General features: G+C 37.5%; 2 protein-coding genes across 2 annotated transcripts in view; both read left to right on the forward strand.

Annotated features, from left to right (window-relative positions):
• Positions 1–629: 629 nt before the first annotated feature.
• Positions 630–4,283, forward strand: LOC127630661 (transmembrane protein 230-like). The gene is made up of 4 exons (XM_052108299.1): positions 630–809; positions 1,033–1,137; positions 1,431–1,556; positions 3,676–4,283. Exons 2-4 carry the CDS (start codon positions 1,057–1,059, stop codon positions 3,811–3,813), a joined length of 345 nt encoding a protein of 114 aa, XP_051964259.1. The 5' UTR covers positions 630–809; positions 1,033–1,056; the 3' UTR covers positions 3,814–4,283.
• Positions 4,284–9,102: 4,819 nt separating this feature from the next.
• LOC127630641 (protein turtle homolog A-like) overlaps positions 9,103–13,941 on the forward strand; it is a 63,204-nt gene continuing 58,365 nt past the window's right edge. The window contains exon 1 of the mRNA XM_052108274.1: positions 9,103–9,570. The gene's annotated coding sequence lies outside the window, so the exon portion shown is untranslated. The remainder of the gene's footprint in view (positions 9,571–13,941) is intronic.

Consider the following 13,941-nt stretch of genomic DNA (forward strand, 5'->3'; position numbering starts at 1 on the left):
GGGAAAGCATGGTGAGGGCTTTGATTGGTCAACATGAAATCAAAATGGTTCCAAATTGCTTAATTAATGCATGTTCCTTGTTTAACTGTGAATGATTTTAATCAAGAAAACAGATATATTGAATTCACAGGCTTTAAAACTTTAGACAGCAGAAGGGAAAATTATTGGACATGAAAAAATTTAATATATTTTTTTTATCTTAATTTCAGTTAGTTTTCACATTTTCTGTGCCCCTGACATAACAATTTTAATGTTTTGATTTTCTTTACTTCACCAAATAATCTTTCAAACAATCTTTGAGCATAATATTGCAATACAAATATTATTTGCTGATTCTGCATGAATCAGTGAGTATTCCATCAAAGGGAGGATGAATTAAATATACATTTGTGATTAAGTTTTTTTTTTTATTCTTATTATTATTTATTTAATTAACTGGTTATACGCATTCGTAATTGATGGGTCCAGTGTGTTTTTAATGATAGTGCGCCCTCGTGTGGTATTAAGTTTTGAGCGTCATCATTACGTATGCGCAGTTTGAAGTGAACCCGGAAGACACCAATAAAGGACGCATGCGTGGTTGGAGGTAAACCCGGAAGACTCTTGTAGAGGGCGCATGCGTGATTTTAATCCGGAAGCGTGAGGTTTATAAACATAATCTCGTGTGTACGTCACAAATTGAAATAAGATAACATTTTCCTTCAGTTTTGGTTTAAAATGACCTCAATGCTTAAATATAAAATTTCTTATGACAGCTTTGGGAAAAATCGTCATCAGTCTGTTTTGAAAACCAACAGTTCAAGTTCAAGGTAATTTAGCGACCAAAACAAAACACAGCAGATATGTTAATTATGCCTTTTAAATATGTATTTAAATGAGCGCATTTGCATTAGTGAAATCCCATCTTTTTTAATAATGCTTTACATAGATGAGAGTTAAATACAAACCCAATAGATAACATGTCTGAATTATTGCATTGACCATGAATATGTTTGTGATCATGTGTTTTAAATTCATGTGCTTGTAAATCAGGTGAAACTCAGAGACTGTGTGAAGATGCCTGCTCGAAACACAATCAACAGTGGAGTGAAATACTCCAAACTGGCCAGTGATGACGATGGATACATTGATCTCCAGGTGAGAATGATATACAGTATCAATGCATGTACTACTATCTATCTATCTATCTATCTATCTATACGCATGTCTGTGTATTTGTCTGTCTTTTCATGCAGACATGTATGTAAGTGTGTAATGTGATTGTCTAATCTTGCACGCATCCTTACACCCTATATCATAATACATACAAATATAAAAAATGAGCACAAATTATCTAAATTATTGTCAAATTTAAACTTGTTTAAATTTTCCCCATTTTGATTACGCTATATTTTGAAAGGCTATAATATTGTGTTATTTTCTCTTCACAGTTTAAGAGGAGCCCACCCAAAGTCCCCTACAAAGCCATTGCCTTGGCAACGGGTCTCTTCCTCATCGGCTCCATACTGATCATCATCGGAGCACTCCTGTTAGCTGGATACTTTGAAGTTAATGATGTGAGTGCCATAACACATTACTACAGCTTTATGCTGTTTCTTTCATGTTTCACTGTGCCATTATTATGCACTTTTGTTTATGCATTTCATGCACCTCATAGTGATCAGAGGTTTTCATTTGTATGTCCTGCATCTTAAAGACCAACTTCCTTTCAAACGGCCAACTTTAGTTCTGTACTGTGGAAGTTTAAAGGGAAAATATTGGCCTGTTTCATGTGGCATCACTGTATGACCGCGCCGCCATGTTTGTGACCAATATTCCAGATTCCTCGATTGTGCTGTACTGTGAGATGTGACCAAGGAGTTAAAAGAATCTCTTACGTTCATACAGAAAGGATCATCACAGACATTTTAAATACTGTGACTAAATCAGACCAGTAAACAACACATAAACATTTGTAACTTCTGAATGAGAGATGTTTACGGTGATGTACCGGTGGGCGAGTGTGCTTGCCGGTCACACATCAGACTTGCCTGCATCCGTGGATGAATCGTGGATGGAATATCTTTAAATGTCCACAAAAGTCTTCAGACTGGTGTGAACTTGTCCTGGGGCTTGGCATGAATCTTATTCCTCTAGTCTATGAGAAAGCTTTGCTGCTAAATTCATTAAAATCGTATTCAGTCAGTCTACACAGCTGTTGATTTAGCAGCAGAATGGCATGAGATTACACACACAAGGGTTAATCCCAGCAAGGTGTTCAAATTAACTAACAGTGCTCTTAAGGAACCCGCCCTCTTTCTTAAATTAGTCCTGATAATGAAATTCCCACAGTCATGAAAATCCTTACCTGTCGGAAAATTATCTCTAGAAATCCAGACGTCCTGTTAACGGAGCAAAACTGGCTCTGCAGACCTTATCAAAGTAGTGCTTTTCAATTAACCTGAACAAAAATAGAGATTTTGAACTGTTTTTATGTGAGTAAATGAGAGGTACATTTCTAGTTTCAACATTATTTGTACATCAGATCTTTGTTTTGTTGGACACGAAAAACTAACTTCACACCTTGTGACACAAATTCAGATTTTGACAGTTGAAAATGGGTGCAGTTGAACCAATTTATGCATGGAGCTACATTGAGAACCCCACATCTCTGGTATGTAACCATATAGGGCCTTAAAAAGTTTGTTCTGAATGAGTATCTAAAAGGATATTAAGATATCTGTAATATGTCTGGAGTTATAGACACTCCAACTTTTGGAAAAACAACAAAAAATGGTTTGTTTTCCCATTTTTTAACTCATACCACTGGCATATAATGCATCAAGGGCTGCAGAAGTCAACTGATTTTAGAAATAGACCTACCTATCTCTGTATAAAAACAAAATAATGATGCTGCCACCTTTATAATTGTATTTTTCTACCAGTAGTTTTGCTCTAAAATCATTGAGGAAAATTGTCACTTTGACCTCCCGCTACTAAAAAAAAATATAGATCCATGTCATTCAATATTCAGCCTTTCATCATCATGTATGTTGTGTGTATAGTTCACCAGTAAAATATTTTTTTTATCAAAAACAAAACATTTTCTCAATGGCTCAGGTGGTAGAGCGTCGGCCGCTTGGGTTGGTGGTTTGATTCCCGGCCCACATGACTCCACATGCCGAAGTGTCCTTAGGCAAGACACTGAACCCTAAGTTGCTCCCAATGGCAGGCCAGCACCTTGCATGGCAGCTCTGCCATCATTGGTGTATGATTGTGTGTATGAATGGGTGATTGGGACACAGTGTACAGCGCTTTGGTAACCTCTAAGGTTAAAAAAAGCGCTATATGAGTGCAGACCATTTACCATAAGCGGTCATTGTATTGGGCACGTTGAGCATGTATCACCGAACAGAACTGCAAAAAATAATTACTGTTTTCTAACAGGTAGGTCAACCCCAAACTCACACCATTAGTTGAGCCAGAAGTTGATAGTGCCATGTTGGGATGGAGAAAGTATTTTAATATCCAAAGGAGAAAGGCTGGTTTATGTGCCCAAAAATTAATCCGAAGATATCCAGCGGCCGTTTCTGAAGTGCTCTGATAATCACCTGTTTTTTTGGACTGTTGCCTTTTGTTATTGATCTGTAGATGTGCTAAACTCGGCTGTCAATTCTCTCTTTCCTTCAATTACAGCATCGTGACCGCACCATTCCAGTCCTCGTTATCGGAATCCTTGTGTTCCTCCCTGGATTTTACCACCTGCGAATCGCCTACTACGCCTTCAAGGGTTACCGCGGTTATTCCTACGATGACATCCCTGACTTTGACTGAGCACACGGGGACGTCCTGTCAGCCTGCTGATGTGACACAGAGATCTGAGACTCATTTGCATGAAGAGAGAGAGAGAGAGAGAGAGAGAGAGCTACACTTATACTGACGTCTGCCACATCTGTATGACACTACAGACTCATATTTTAAAATGTCATGGACTGGGAAAGTTCTTGAACTAGTATAATCAGTTATATTACATGCAATCAAAAGCATTTTAGGGAGAGTTCACCCAAAATGTAAGGCTCAATACCATCGTATTTTTAGGTAACCTATCCATTTATCTGTGTCTTGCTGTGGTTTCTTCCAATCTGAAGCAGAGAGAACATGTTTTTAATTACCACAAACAAATTGCAGATGTGTACATGCAAGTTTACCATGTTTAAATCTCATGCCAATAGATTTAACTTATTTTCATGGATGTAAATTATTTCCGGTGGAGAGAATGATTAATGATTAAATCATTTGTTTCAATCTGTAAACCAAAGAGTGGCTGTTTTCATGGTTGTACTGTTTTAGGAAACTTCAGAATTGATCAGTGAGGCCTTTAGGTGAGAAGAACTCTGAAAGTAAAATTACTTCTACAGGAACGTTTTGGGGTTTTCCAAAAACTCGCGCCCCCTTGTGGATCATAAGTGGACATGCGCACAAAACAACAACAACAGCATTGAAATTCTTTTGTTTGCAAAAGCTTATTTTAATGCTAGAACACAATTTGTTTTAGAGAGAATATATATTTAAGGTAAACCAAATATTATAATGGGTTTTTGTTATGAATTTTGATATGGAAAACTACATTGCTCAATATTAAGTAAAAGAGCAAAATAATAATTGACCCAGAAATTATATTAAATTAAAATAAATTAAAAAGTGTAAATATTAAATATTATAAATCAATACTGTCTGATAGCTTGTCTGAAGATATAACTGAAACAAATAAAATAAAAATAGTCTAATGTTTGGTGTAATTTAATAAGAACATCTATATTATTTGGATAAATTATAACTGAATTGATTTAACTGTTAACATTTCTAATTATATTTTACTTTTATAATGGAGAGATCTGATTTGGTAAAATGTAATAAAACATTATGTACAGTAATGACAAATATGAGTGCAATGCAGCAAAAACAATCATTTGAAATGTGAAAAAATTATAACATGTATATGATATATTGCTATTTTAATAATGATATGTGATCAAATGTAAAAACAAAAATCCACAATATAATATATATTATTATTATAATGGGATTTATGTGGTAAGTAAAGGATAATGTACAGTTATTGTGCAATATAACATATACAGTAATGGAAAATATTAGTTCATTTTTCAAACAAAAAAAATATTGCAATGTTTCTTAAATCATTTAAAATTATAAGATATTTATATATATATATATATATATATATATATATATATATATATATATATATATATATATATGTGCTCAACAAGCCATGTGATAAGATGCGTGGATTGACTGTCTCAGATGCGGAGGCAACTGAGATTCATCCTCCACCACCCAGATTGAGGCGAGTCACTATGCCACCATGATGTCTTGGAGCGCATTGGGAATTGGGCATTCCAAAATTAGGGAGAAAAAAAACTCCTGTCTAATATTGTGTAGGTCCCCCTCATGCTGCCAAGACAGCTCCAACCTGCATCTCAAAATAGCATTCTGGTGCCAGATGGGCTGGTTTGAGTATTTCTAGGATTTTCACACACAACAGTCTCTAGAATTTACTCTAAATGGTGCCAAAAACAAAAAAAACATCCAGTGAGCATCAGCTCTGTAGATGGAAATGTCTTGTTGATGAGAGAGGTCAACAGAGAATGGCCAGACTGATTTGAACTGACAAAGTCTACAGTAACTCAGATAACCGGCATGAGTGGGACCTACGCACAATTAGGCAGTTAGTTTTAATGTTGTGGTTGATTGGTGTGTGTGTGTGTGTGTGTGTGTGTGTGTGTGTGTGTGTGTGTGTGTGTGTGTGTGTGTATGTGTGTGTGTGTGTGTATATATATATATATATATATATATATATACACACACATACAAGGGCGTAGATTGGGGGTGTTACAGTGTAAAGAATTTACATGTTTCCATTGATCATAGTATAAATATTGGGGTGGTTGTACTTGCTTGTTTTTACCTCCCCCTCATCCCCCCAGGAATCTACGCCCCTGTATATATAGCAATACGCAGTTTAGTTTTTAATATATGTTTAGTATATTATACAATAATATTATTATAAAAATAATTGTATAAAACGTATATCATGATAATAATAATAAATATAGCTGCAAGCAGCAATGCGGATTCCTCCTCAAAATGGCAAATCATTTCAAATTGATCAGTAGAGGGTTGGGGTTAAACCCTCTCAATGGATGAATCCAAAAACATGTATTTCTGTCTGAATCCTAAACGAAACATTTTCAGTCTACAGGAAAATCCATCATACCTTATGGATCCTTGAGGCGTTTTTGTTCCCAATGAGAAATGAGGCATGTACACCAAGATTCAAAAGAATTGGTTAAATGGCGTGGAAATGGTATCACTTTGAAAATATTTTTTGGGGCGTGGCCTGTAGCGCCTCCTATGGGCAAATGTGGGTCATTCTTGGTTTGTGGGTTCCTGTTGGCCTGTAGTATCAATGTACATAATTAGAAAATATTTGACCAGAAAATGGGACTTTTGGGAATTACCTGTAGCTCCCTAGGGGTGAATGTTGGCCATTCTTGGTTTGAGGGTTCCTGTTGACCTGTAGTATCAATGTACCAAATTAGAACATTTTTGACCATAAAATGGGAATTTCAGCATGGCCTCTAGTGCCCCCTAGGGGCTGAATGTTGGCCATTCTTTGTTTGTGGGTTCCTGTTGGCCAGTAGTATCAATGTACCATATTAGAAAATTTTTGACCAGAAAACGAAATTTTGGGAGTGGCCTGTAGCTCCCCTAATGGCTTAATGTGGGCCATACTTGGTTTGTGGGTTCCTGTTGGCCTGTAGTATCAATGTACCAAATTATAACTTTTTGACCAGAAAATGGGAATTTCGGCTTGGCCTCTAGCGCCACCTAGTGGTGAATGTCGGTCATTCTTGGTTTGTGGATTCCTTTTGGCCTGTACTATTAATGTACCAAATTAGAACATTTTTGACCAGAAAATGGGAATTTCGGCATGGCCTGTAGTGCTCCCTAGGGGCTGAATGTTGGCCATTCTTGGTTTGAGGGTTCCTGTTGACCTGCAGTATCAATGTACCAAATTAGAACGCTTTTGACCAGAAAACGAAATTTTGGAGTAGCCTGTAGCACCCCTAAGGGCTTAATGTGGGCCACACTTGGTATGTGGGTTCCTGTTGGCCTGTAGTATCAAAGTACCAAATTAGAAAATTTTTGACCAGAAAATGGGAATTTTGGCTTGTCCTGTAGTGCTCCCTAGTGGCTGAATGTCGGTCATTCTTGGTTTGTGGATTCCTGTTGGCCTGTACTATTCTTGTACCGAATTAGAACATTTTTGACCAGAAAATGGGAATTTTGGCTTGTCCTGTAGTGCCCCTAGTGGCGTATGTCGGTCATTCTTGGTTTGTGGGTTCCTGTTGGCCTGTAGTACCATTGTACCAAATTAGAACATTTTAGACCAGAAAATGGGAATTTCGGCATGGCCTGTAGCTCCCTAGGCTAATGTTGGCCATTCTTTGCAGTACTTCAGAGTGATGTCATCTTGAAGCATGTTAGGTTTGAAAAACCATCAGTCAAAATTACATTTGATTTATTGACACGTATATATTGTTAAAATTTGGACATTTACATAAACACGCTCCTTTCAGCCATTTTGTATCGTATTCATTTTTCCTAAGTAACGTTTTCAAGGATGTCCATTCTACACATGTGTACCAAATTTCAAGTCAATTGGAGCTACGGTTCAGGAGAAGAAGAGTTTTGTAGGTTTTCGCAAATTTTCAACGTACGGGAAAATCCATCATGGCGGAAGTTATGGGTTCTTGAGGCTTTTTGTTCCCCATGAGGAATGAGGCATGTACACCAAATTTCAGAAGATTTGGACAAATGGCGTGGAAATTGTATCACTTTGAATTTTGTTTTTTGGGCGTGGCCTGTAGCGCCACCTATGGGCGAATGTGGGCCATTCTTGGTTTGGGGGTACCCGTTGGCATGGAGTATCAATGTGCCAATTTAGAAAATTTTTGACCAGTGACTTTTTGAGCTATTGGGGCTCAAGGAGAAGAATAATAATAATAATAATAATAATAATAATAATAATAATAATAATAATAATAATAATAAAACCATCAATTACAATAGATTCCTCCTACGGAGGAATCTAATAATAATAATAATAATAATAAAACCATCAATTACAATAGATTCCCTCCTACGGAGGAATCAATAATAATAATAATAAAACCATCAATTACAATAGATTCCCTCCTACGGAGGAATCTAATAATAATAATAATAATAATAATAAAACCGACAAATACAATAGATTCCCTCCTTACGGAGGAATCTAATAATAATAAAACCGACAAATACAATAGATTCCCTCCTTACGGAGGAATCTAATAATTGTAACGGTATAATGTGTTAAAATATAAAAAATACAATAATGTACATTTTTTTTATTGTTTAAAAATGTATTATATAATATAGTATTATTATATAATAGCATATTCAAATAAAATACTATAATATATAGTTTTTAAACCAAAATGTATTACAAAATGTTTCTTGTCCACCTTGTCCAGAGAGAGAGAGAAAGTGTGTGTGTGTGTGTGTGTGTGTGTGTGTGTGTGAGTGTGTGTGGGAGAGAGTGTGTGTGTGTGAGAGAGAGTGTGTGTGTGTGTGTGTGTGTGAGAGAGAGAGTGTGTGTGTGTGTGTGTGTGTGAGAGAGAGAGAGAGAGAGAGAGTGTGTGTGTGTGTGTGTGTGTGAGAGAGAGAGAGAGAGAGAGAGTGCGTGTGTGTGTGTGTGTGTGTGTGTGAGAGAGAGAGAGAGAGAGAGAGAGAGAGAGTGTGTGTGTGTGTGTGTGAGAGAGAGAGAGAGAGAAAGTGTGTGTGTTTCAAGTTTCAAGTGTGTGTGTGTGTGTGTGTGTGAGAGAGAGAGAGAGAGAGAGAGAGAGAGAGAGAGAGAGAGAGGAGAACGAGAGACATTCAGTCAATCAGAGTCAGTGAGTCTGATACGGTGATCGAATGAGCCGCGTCACAATGTTTCCAGCATATTTCACGCGTTGTCTTTGTAACACTGATGTATCATGTTAGATACTGTAACAAACTATCTGCACTTGAATCATTGAAACACTGTGCGACTGTGGAGGACACGAGACCGCGGGAAACTTCAGTTCGGTTTGGAGCCTGACTCAATCCGAATGGACGTCGAACGACAGAGTTTTGCAGATTTAACGTGCACACAATTCCACGGAACTTCTTTTTAATTGAGGTGGAACGTTAAAGAGTTCTAAATTCGCTTTCTAGTAGAACCAAACCTGCTTTTCTGAACATCAGAGGAGGGTAAATAAAGTTTCAAAGCGCCGCGGGATACATTGTAACATTGACGCACTATTGAGGATACATGGGGTTTGGGTTTTTATTATTGACTCCTTTCAGTCATCTTAGGCGATTTCTAAAGTACCTTTGAGACATTATCTTATGAAGAATACTTGTTGCAACTCCGAAGAAAACCAGAACCCATCAATGGAGTGACACCTTCGTGTTTTCATCACAGTCAAGTGCCTCAAATAGGTAAGATACACACTTGTATATGTACTTAGACATATTGCAATCGCTTATAGCAGATGTTGAGATATCAACATGCATAATTCATATATCAGAGCAGCCATTTACCTTTCTGGAGGATTTCTGTTGAAAATGTGCTGGTCCTATCTTGTATGCAGCATTTAGATTTCTGTGTTTTATTCTTTACGCCTTTGTTTCTGTTGAAACGTCTATTTTGTGAGTTTTCTGGGGTATTTAAACTCAAAGGCACTGGCAGGTGTTTGATGGCTGCACATGGGGTTCAGGGTTCCTCAAGAGAACAATGGCCAATACAGTACACTCCTTCCCTAAAGCAGAGGACACATGCTAGGTATTCTGGATGCTGACACCTTGTGCAAACATTTTCAGACCCTTAGTAAAATTGCATTATGCGCAATTTAGATCAGAAGAATACTTGTTATTCTGTACTTGCTATGATTGGGTATTTGTTTTCAAGGACCACTTATGTGATTCAAGTGGCTCCTCATACACTTGGCACCAAAGTCTAGTAAAATGTATTTATACAGGACATTGAAGAACCAAACATGTTGATAAAAGTGCTGCACAAAGATATCAACACAACATAATATTGCAAGAGACAAATCAGGATAGCAGCAAACAAAATGACAGGTTCAACTATGACTCAAAAGCTAAAAAGAAAATGAACAAAAAGGTTATTTAAGTTAAACTCAGTCTACAGCTTTTGTGGTGTAATCAAGATTACCACAAAAAAATATTTATATTTCGACTCATCCCTAATTTTCTTAAAAAATACAAAAAGAAGCCAATTCTGGGTTCCAATGTGGCACTTACAATGGAAGTCAATGGGGGCCAATCTGTAAATATTAAAATACTCACTGTTTCAAAAGTATAACCTCAAGATGTAAACAGTATGCATGTAAACATGAGTTTTTTAGTGTGCTAAAATCACTTACTAACCTCATCTGTTTAAAGAAATATCCAATTTACAACTTTGTTGCCATGACGATGTAACAATGTAACCAAGCTTTACTTCTCAAGTCCGTATTTAGGATTGTACCAAGTCAGTCTTCAAGTCACAGAAAAAAAGACAGTACTCCAGACTTTTAGGCAAACTAACAGTTTGTCTTAAGAAATCTATAGCTGAATAAATGTTTGCACATTATATGTTATATTAGGGCCACTCCTTGAACTCAAGTGCCAGACCTTTTGGTCAGATGTTTATGTTGATGCCTAAAACACTTGATTTTTTGATCCTCATGTTTGCAAACTTGAAGTCATTTACAGATGTGACCTACTGTATATTAGACTGATTACATCTGGGAGGCCGTTCTATCTATGCATTTTATGAATGGCCATATTAGGAATGCCAATAATGCATTATCAAGACCTATTCTACAGACTCTGGGAACTTTGGGGTGTATGAAGTGTGTATTATAGTGTAGTCTTTCACACTGGTTGATATACAGTATTTATCCTACTTCTTTCTTTAGTATTCACAGTTAGACATAATACATGCATTTGTGCAAATATGTGTTCTATAATGGCTTGATCTACTATACTAAATCAAGTTTTGTCTTTATTTCCTGTGCCTGATTGGCCATATATTTGTCAAAAGATGAGATATCAGTAAATGAGAGAAGGAAGGGCCAGAGCTATATATGTAAATATACATGGCGTCAAACTGTGTTCTTCACAGTTATTGTTTGCCAAGCATGTGCTTTGCAAGCTAATGTTTAAAGCTGTTTAACTAGTCCTGCTTGGATTAGTTTGTGGTATCCTTGGGTCATTGGGTCACACCTAACCATGTCAAAATGAGTGGCTTAACTTGGACTAAAGTCACAGGTGAGTTTCAATGTCAATGCTGCTTCAACACTGAGCTTTACTGTCTTACCATCTGCTTGTAGCAGCCTTGTATTCCTGCACTGTGCTTAAAGGAAAAATTCATGAAAATAACTGAAGTCATACGGATTTGGAACGACAATGAGGGTGAGTAAACAATGACAAAATTGTAATTTTTTTGTGAACTGTCCCTTTAAGCACATATTTTTAACCCACATTAGAGAGTGTGTTGTGATACACACAGCTGCTGTAAGACCAAAGGTCATAAGGAAAACAAATGTGTCTTACTGTCGCTATTATTTTTAGTTGTGTGCATTTGTGCATTTTATTGTCGTCTGTCTGGTTTTGTTGTGCACCTACTAATCCAAATGCACACACTTAAACAATGTGTCTTTCACAAACTCGATTGCTTCATTGTATACATACAGTACCTGTTCAGGTAAGCAGTTGTATAGATCTACTGGCTTTGGTATTCCATTTAAGTCCACATTTATGTGCATACATGCATCTGGCATGGAAAGAATTCAAAAGTAATTTGAGCTCTGTTTGGTATCAGATTTTGCATGTGTTTGCAAATTTCAAAAGTCCATTTTTTAGAGCGTTTTTGAAGAAGTAAACATGTGAAATGACTGCTTTTTAAAAAATACATATTAGCATGAACGTGGCCTCGGATGATATGTTGTGTTCTATGGAAGAAAGAAAGTCATATAAATTTAGAACAACCTGAAGGTGATTAAATGATTACAGAATTTTTATATTTGGGTGAACTATCCCTTTAAGATTTCTTGCAATCCCTGAAATGAGTTTTGTTCCAAACCTAGTGGCTCCTGCATTGGCAGCTTACTTCTGAGGGAGCATCCTTACAGAAAATGCAACCTTAGTGACTGACTTCTGAGCAGTACTTCACTAGCGCTCCTAGTGCACCAAAGACTCGACTCGCAATCGATTTATTCCAGTAGAGTTATGCACATGTATTAAACTTTAGTACAGGAAAAAGGTTTACTCCAAAATATGGAGGGAAATAATACATTACAGTTACTGTGTCTCACAACCACTGGCTGGTCCGCATGTTAACATTTGTGTTCAACATCTGCCATGATTGCTCTAATTGGTCAATGAGGATCTGAGGGTACAAAAATGGGTAAAAATTTTTATGGAGCTACATTGAGAGCCCCATATTTCTAGGATTTAGTCATCTTGGGCTTTATAAATGAAGTAAAGTTTGTTTTGAACCAGAATCTAAAAGGATATTAAGATATCTTTAATAGTTTTTGTGTTATAGGCACACTAACATTGAAAAAGCAACACAAATTGTCCCCAATTTTTGGATTCAATTGCCATAAATAATGCAACAAGGAGTGCTGAAGTCAACAGATTTTTACAAATAGACCTGTCTCTGTGTAACACTGCCACCTTTCTAAATACATTTTTTGAGTTGTAGATTTCCTCTAAAATCATAAGAGAATTTTATATTGAACTACAAATAATGGATTACTCAGGAAATACTGATCTTTGGCATTTAATGCACTGGCTTTAATAATCATACGAATATCGTAAGAAAAAGAACAGAATAAAACATTTCAGCCAGGGATGTTTCTGAAATTTGATTGATTTGACATCGAATCCCACATGTTTGTCAGTATTGTTTGCATGTTGGGAAGTGAACCTGCTCACGACTGATGCTTTTAAATGTCTCGTGCATGCGTGTGTGTGTGTGTGTGTGTGTGTGTGTGGCGGTTAGCGTGCTGCGCTACGAACCCGGCGACCCGAGTTCGATTCCCGCTCATGGCCAACACCAGTGGCGATTGTGGTGAAGCTGGGACCAGCTGAACAAACAAGTAGACAAACATCATCGGCTTTTACTTTCAGTACATAAACATGCACAGGTCCGTGTGTGTCTCTCTCTCCCGAAATACTCCTGCCACCCCTCACTGGAACATGAGACCGGTGTGGCACACAGGTGGAACTCGTTCACCACTTATCTTCCCGGCCTCGCTTCAGACATGCAAGGCGCTAGTCTGCCATTGGAAGTAACTTGGGGTGCAGTGTCTTGCCCAAGGACACTTCGGCATGAGGAGTCTTGTGGGCCAGGAATCGAACCGCCAACCCTGCGATTAGCGGCCGACCCACTCTACCACCTGAGCCACAGCCGCCCCGAAACATATTCCCTCACCGGGAAGCGAACCCGGGCCGCGGCGGTGAGAGCACCAAATCCTAGCCACTAGACCACCAGGGAAGGGCTATATTTTTATAGCGATAAATATTATAGAAATGCCCAATCAGTGATTCTTTTCCTCATGAATATAACCCCTCTATGATTTAGCAGATGTTTTAACCAAAAGCGACTTAGAAATGAGGAACACTACAACACAAGCGATTCATCGTTGGGAGGCGGTAACATGTCTCATTGAAGTGTCGCAATACAAAGTTCCAGAATTACTCTGAAAGGTACAAGAGTATGAGATCTTGTATGTTGCATTGAGGGTTTTAGATGAGATTGGCCAGAATAGCACCAACCGTCACAAATCGCTACTAGCG

The sequence above is a fragment of the Xyrauchen texanus genome, chromosome 37 (assembly GCF_025860055.1).
Source record: "Xyrauchen texanus isolate HMW12.3.18 chromosome 37, RBS_HiC_50CHRs, whole genome shotgun sequence".
Taxonomy (NCBI): Eukaryota; Metazoa; Chordata; class Actinopteri; order Cypriniformes; family Catostomidae; genus Xyrauchen; species Xyrauchen texanus.

Excerpts from the sequence above, each read along its gene's own strand:
- LOC127630661 (XM_052108299.1), top strand. The coding sequence starts at position 1,057 with ATGCCTGCTCGAAACACAATCAACAGTGGAGTGAAATACTCCAAACTG. Across the intron at positions 1,138-1,430 it reads ATGGATACATTGATCTCCAG|TTTAAGAGGAGCCCACCCAA; the intron begins GTGAGAATGATA and ends TTCTCTTCACAG. Across the intron at positions 1,557-3,675 it reads GATACTTTGAAGTTAATGAT|CATCGTGACCGCACCATTCC; the intron begins GTGAGTGCCATA and ends CTTCAATTACAG.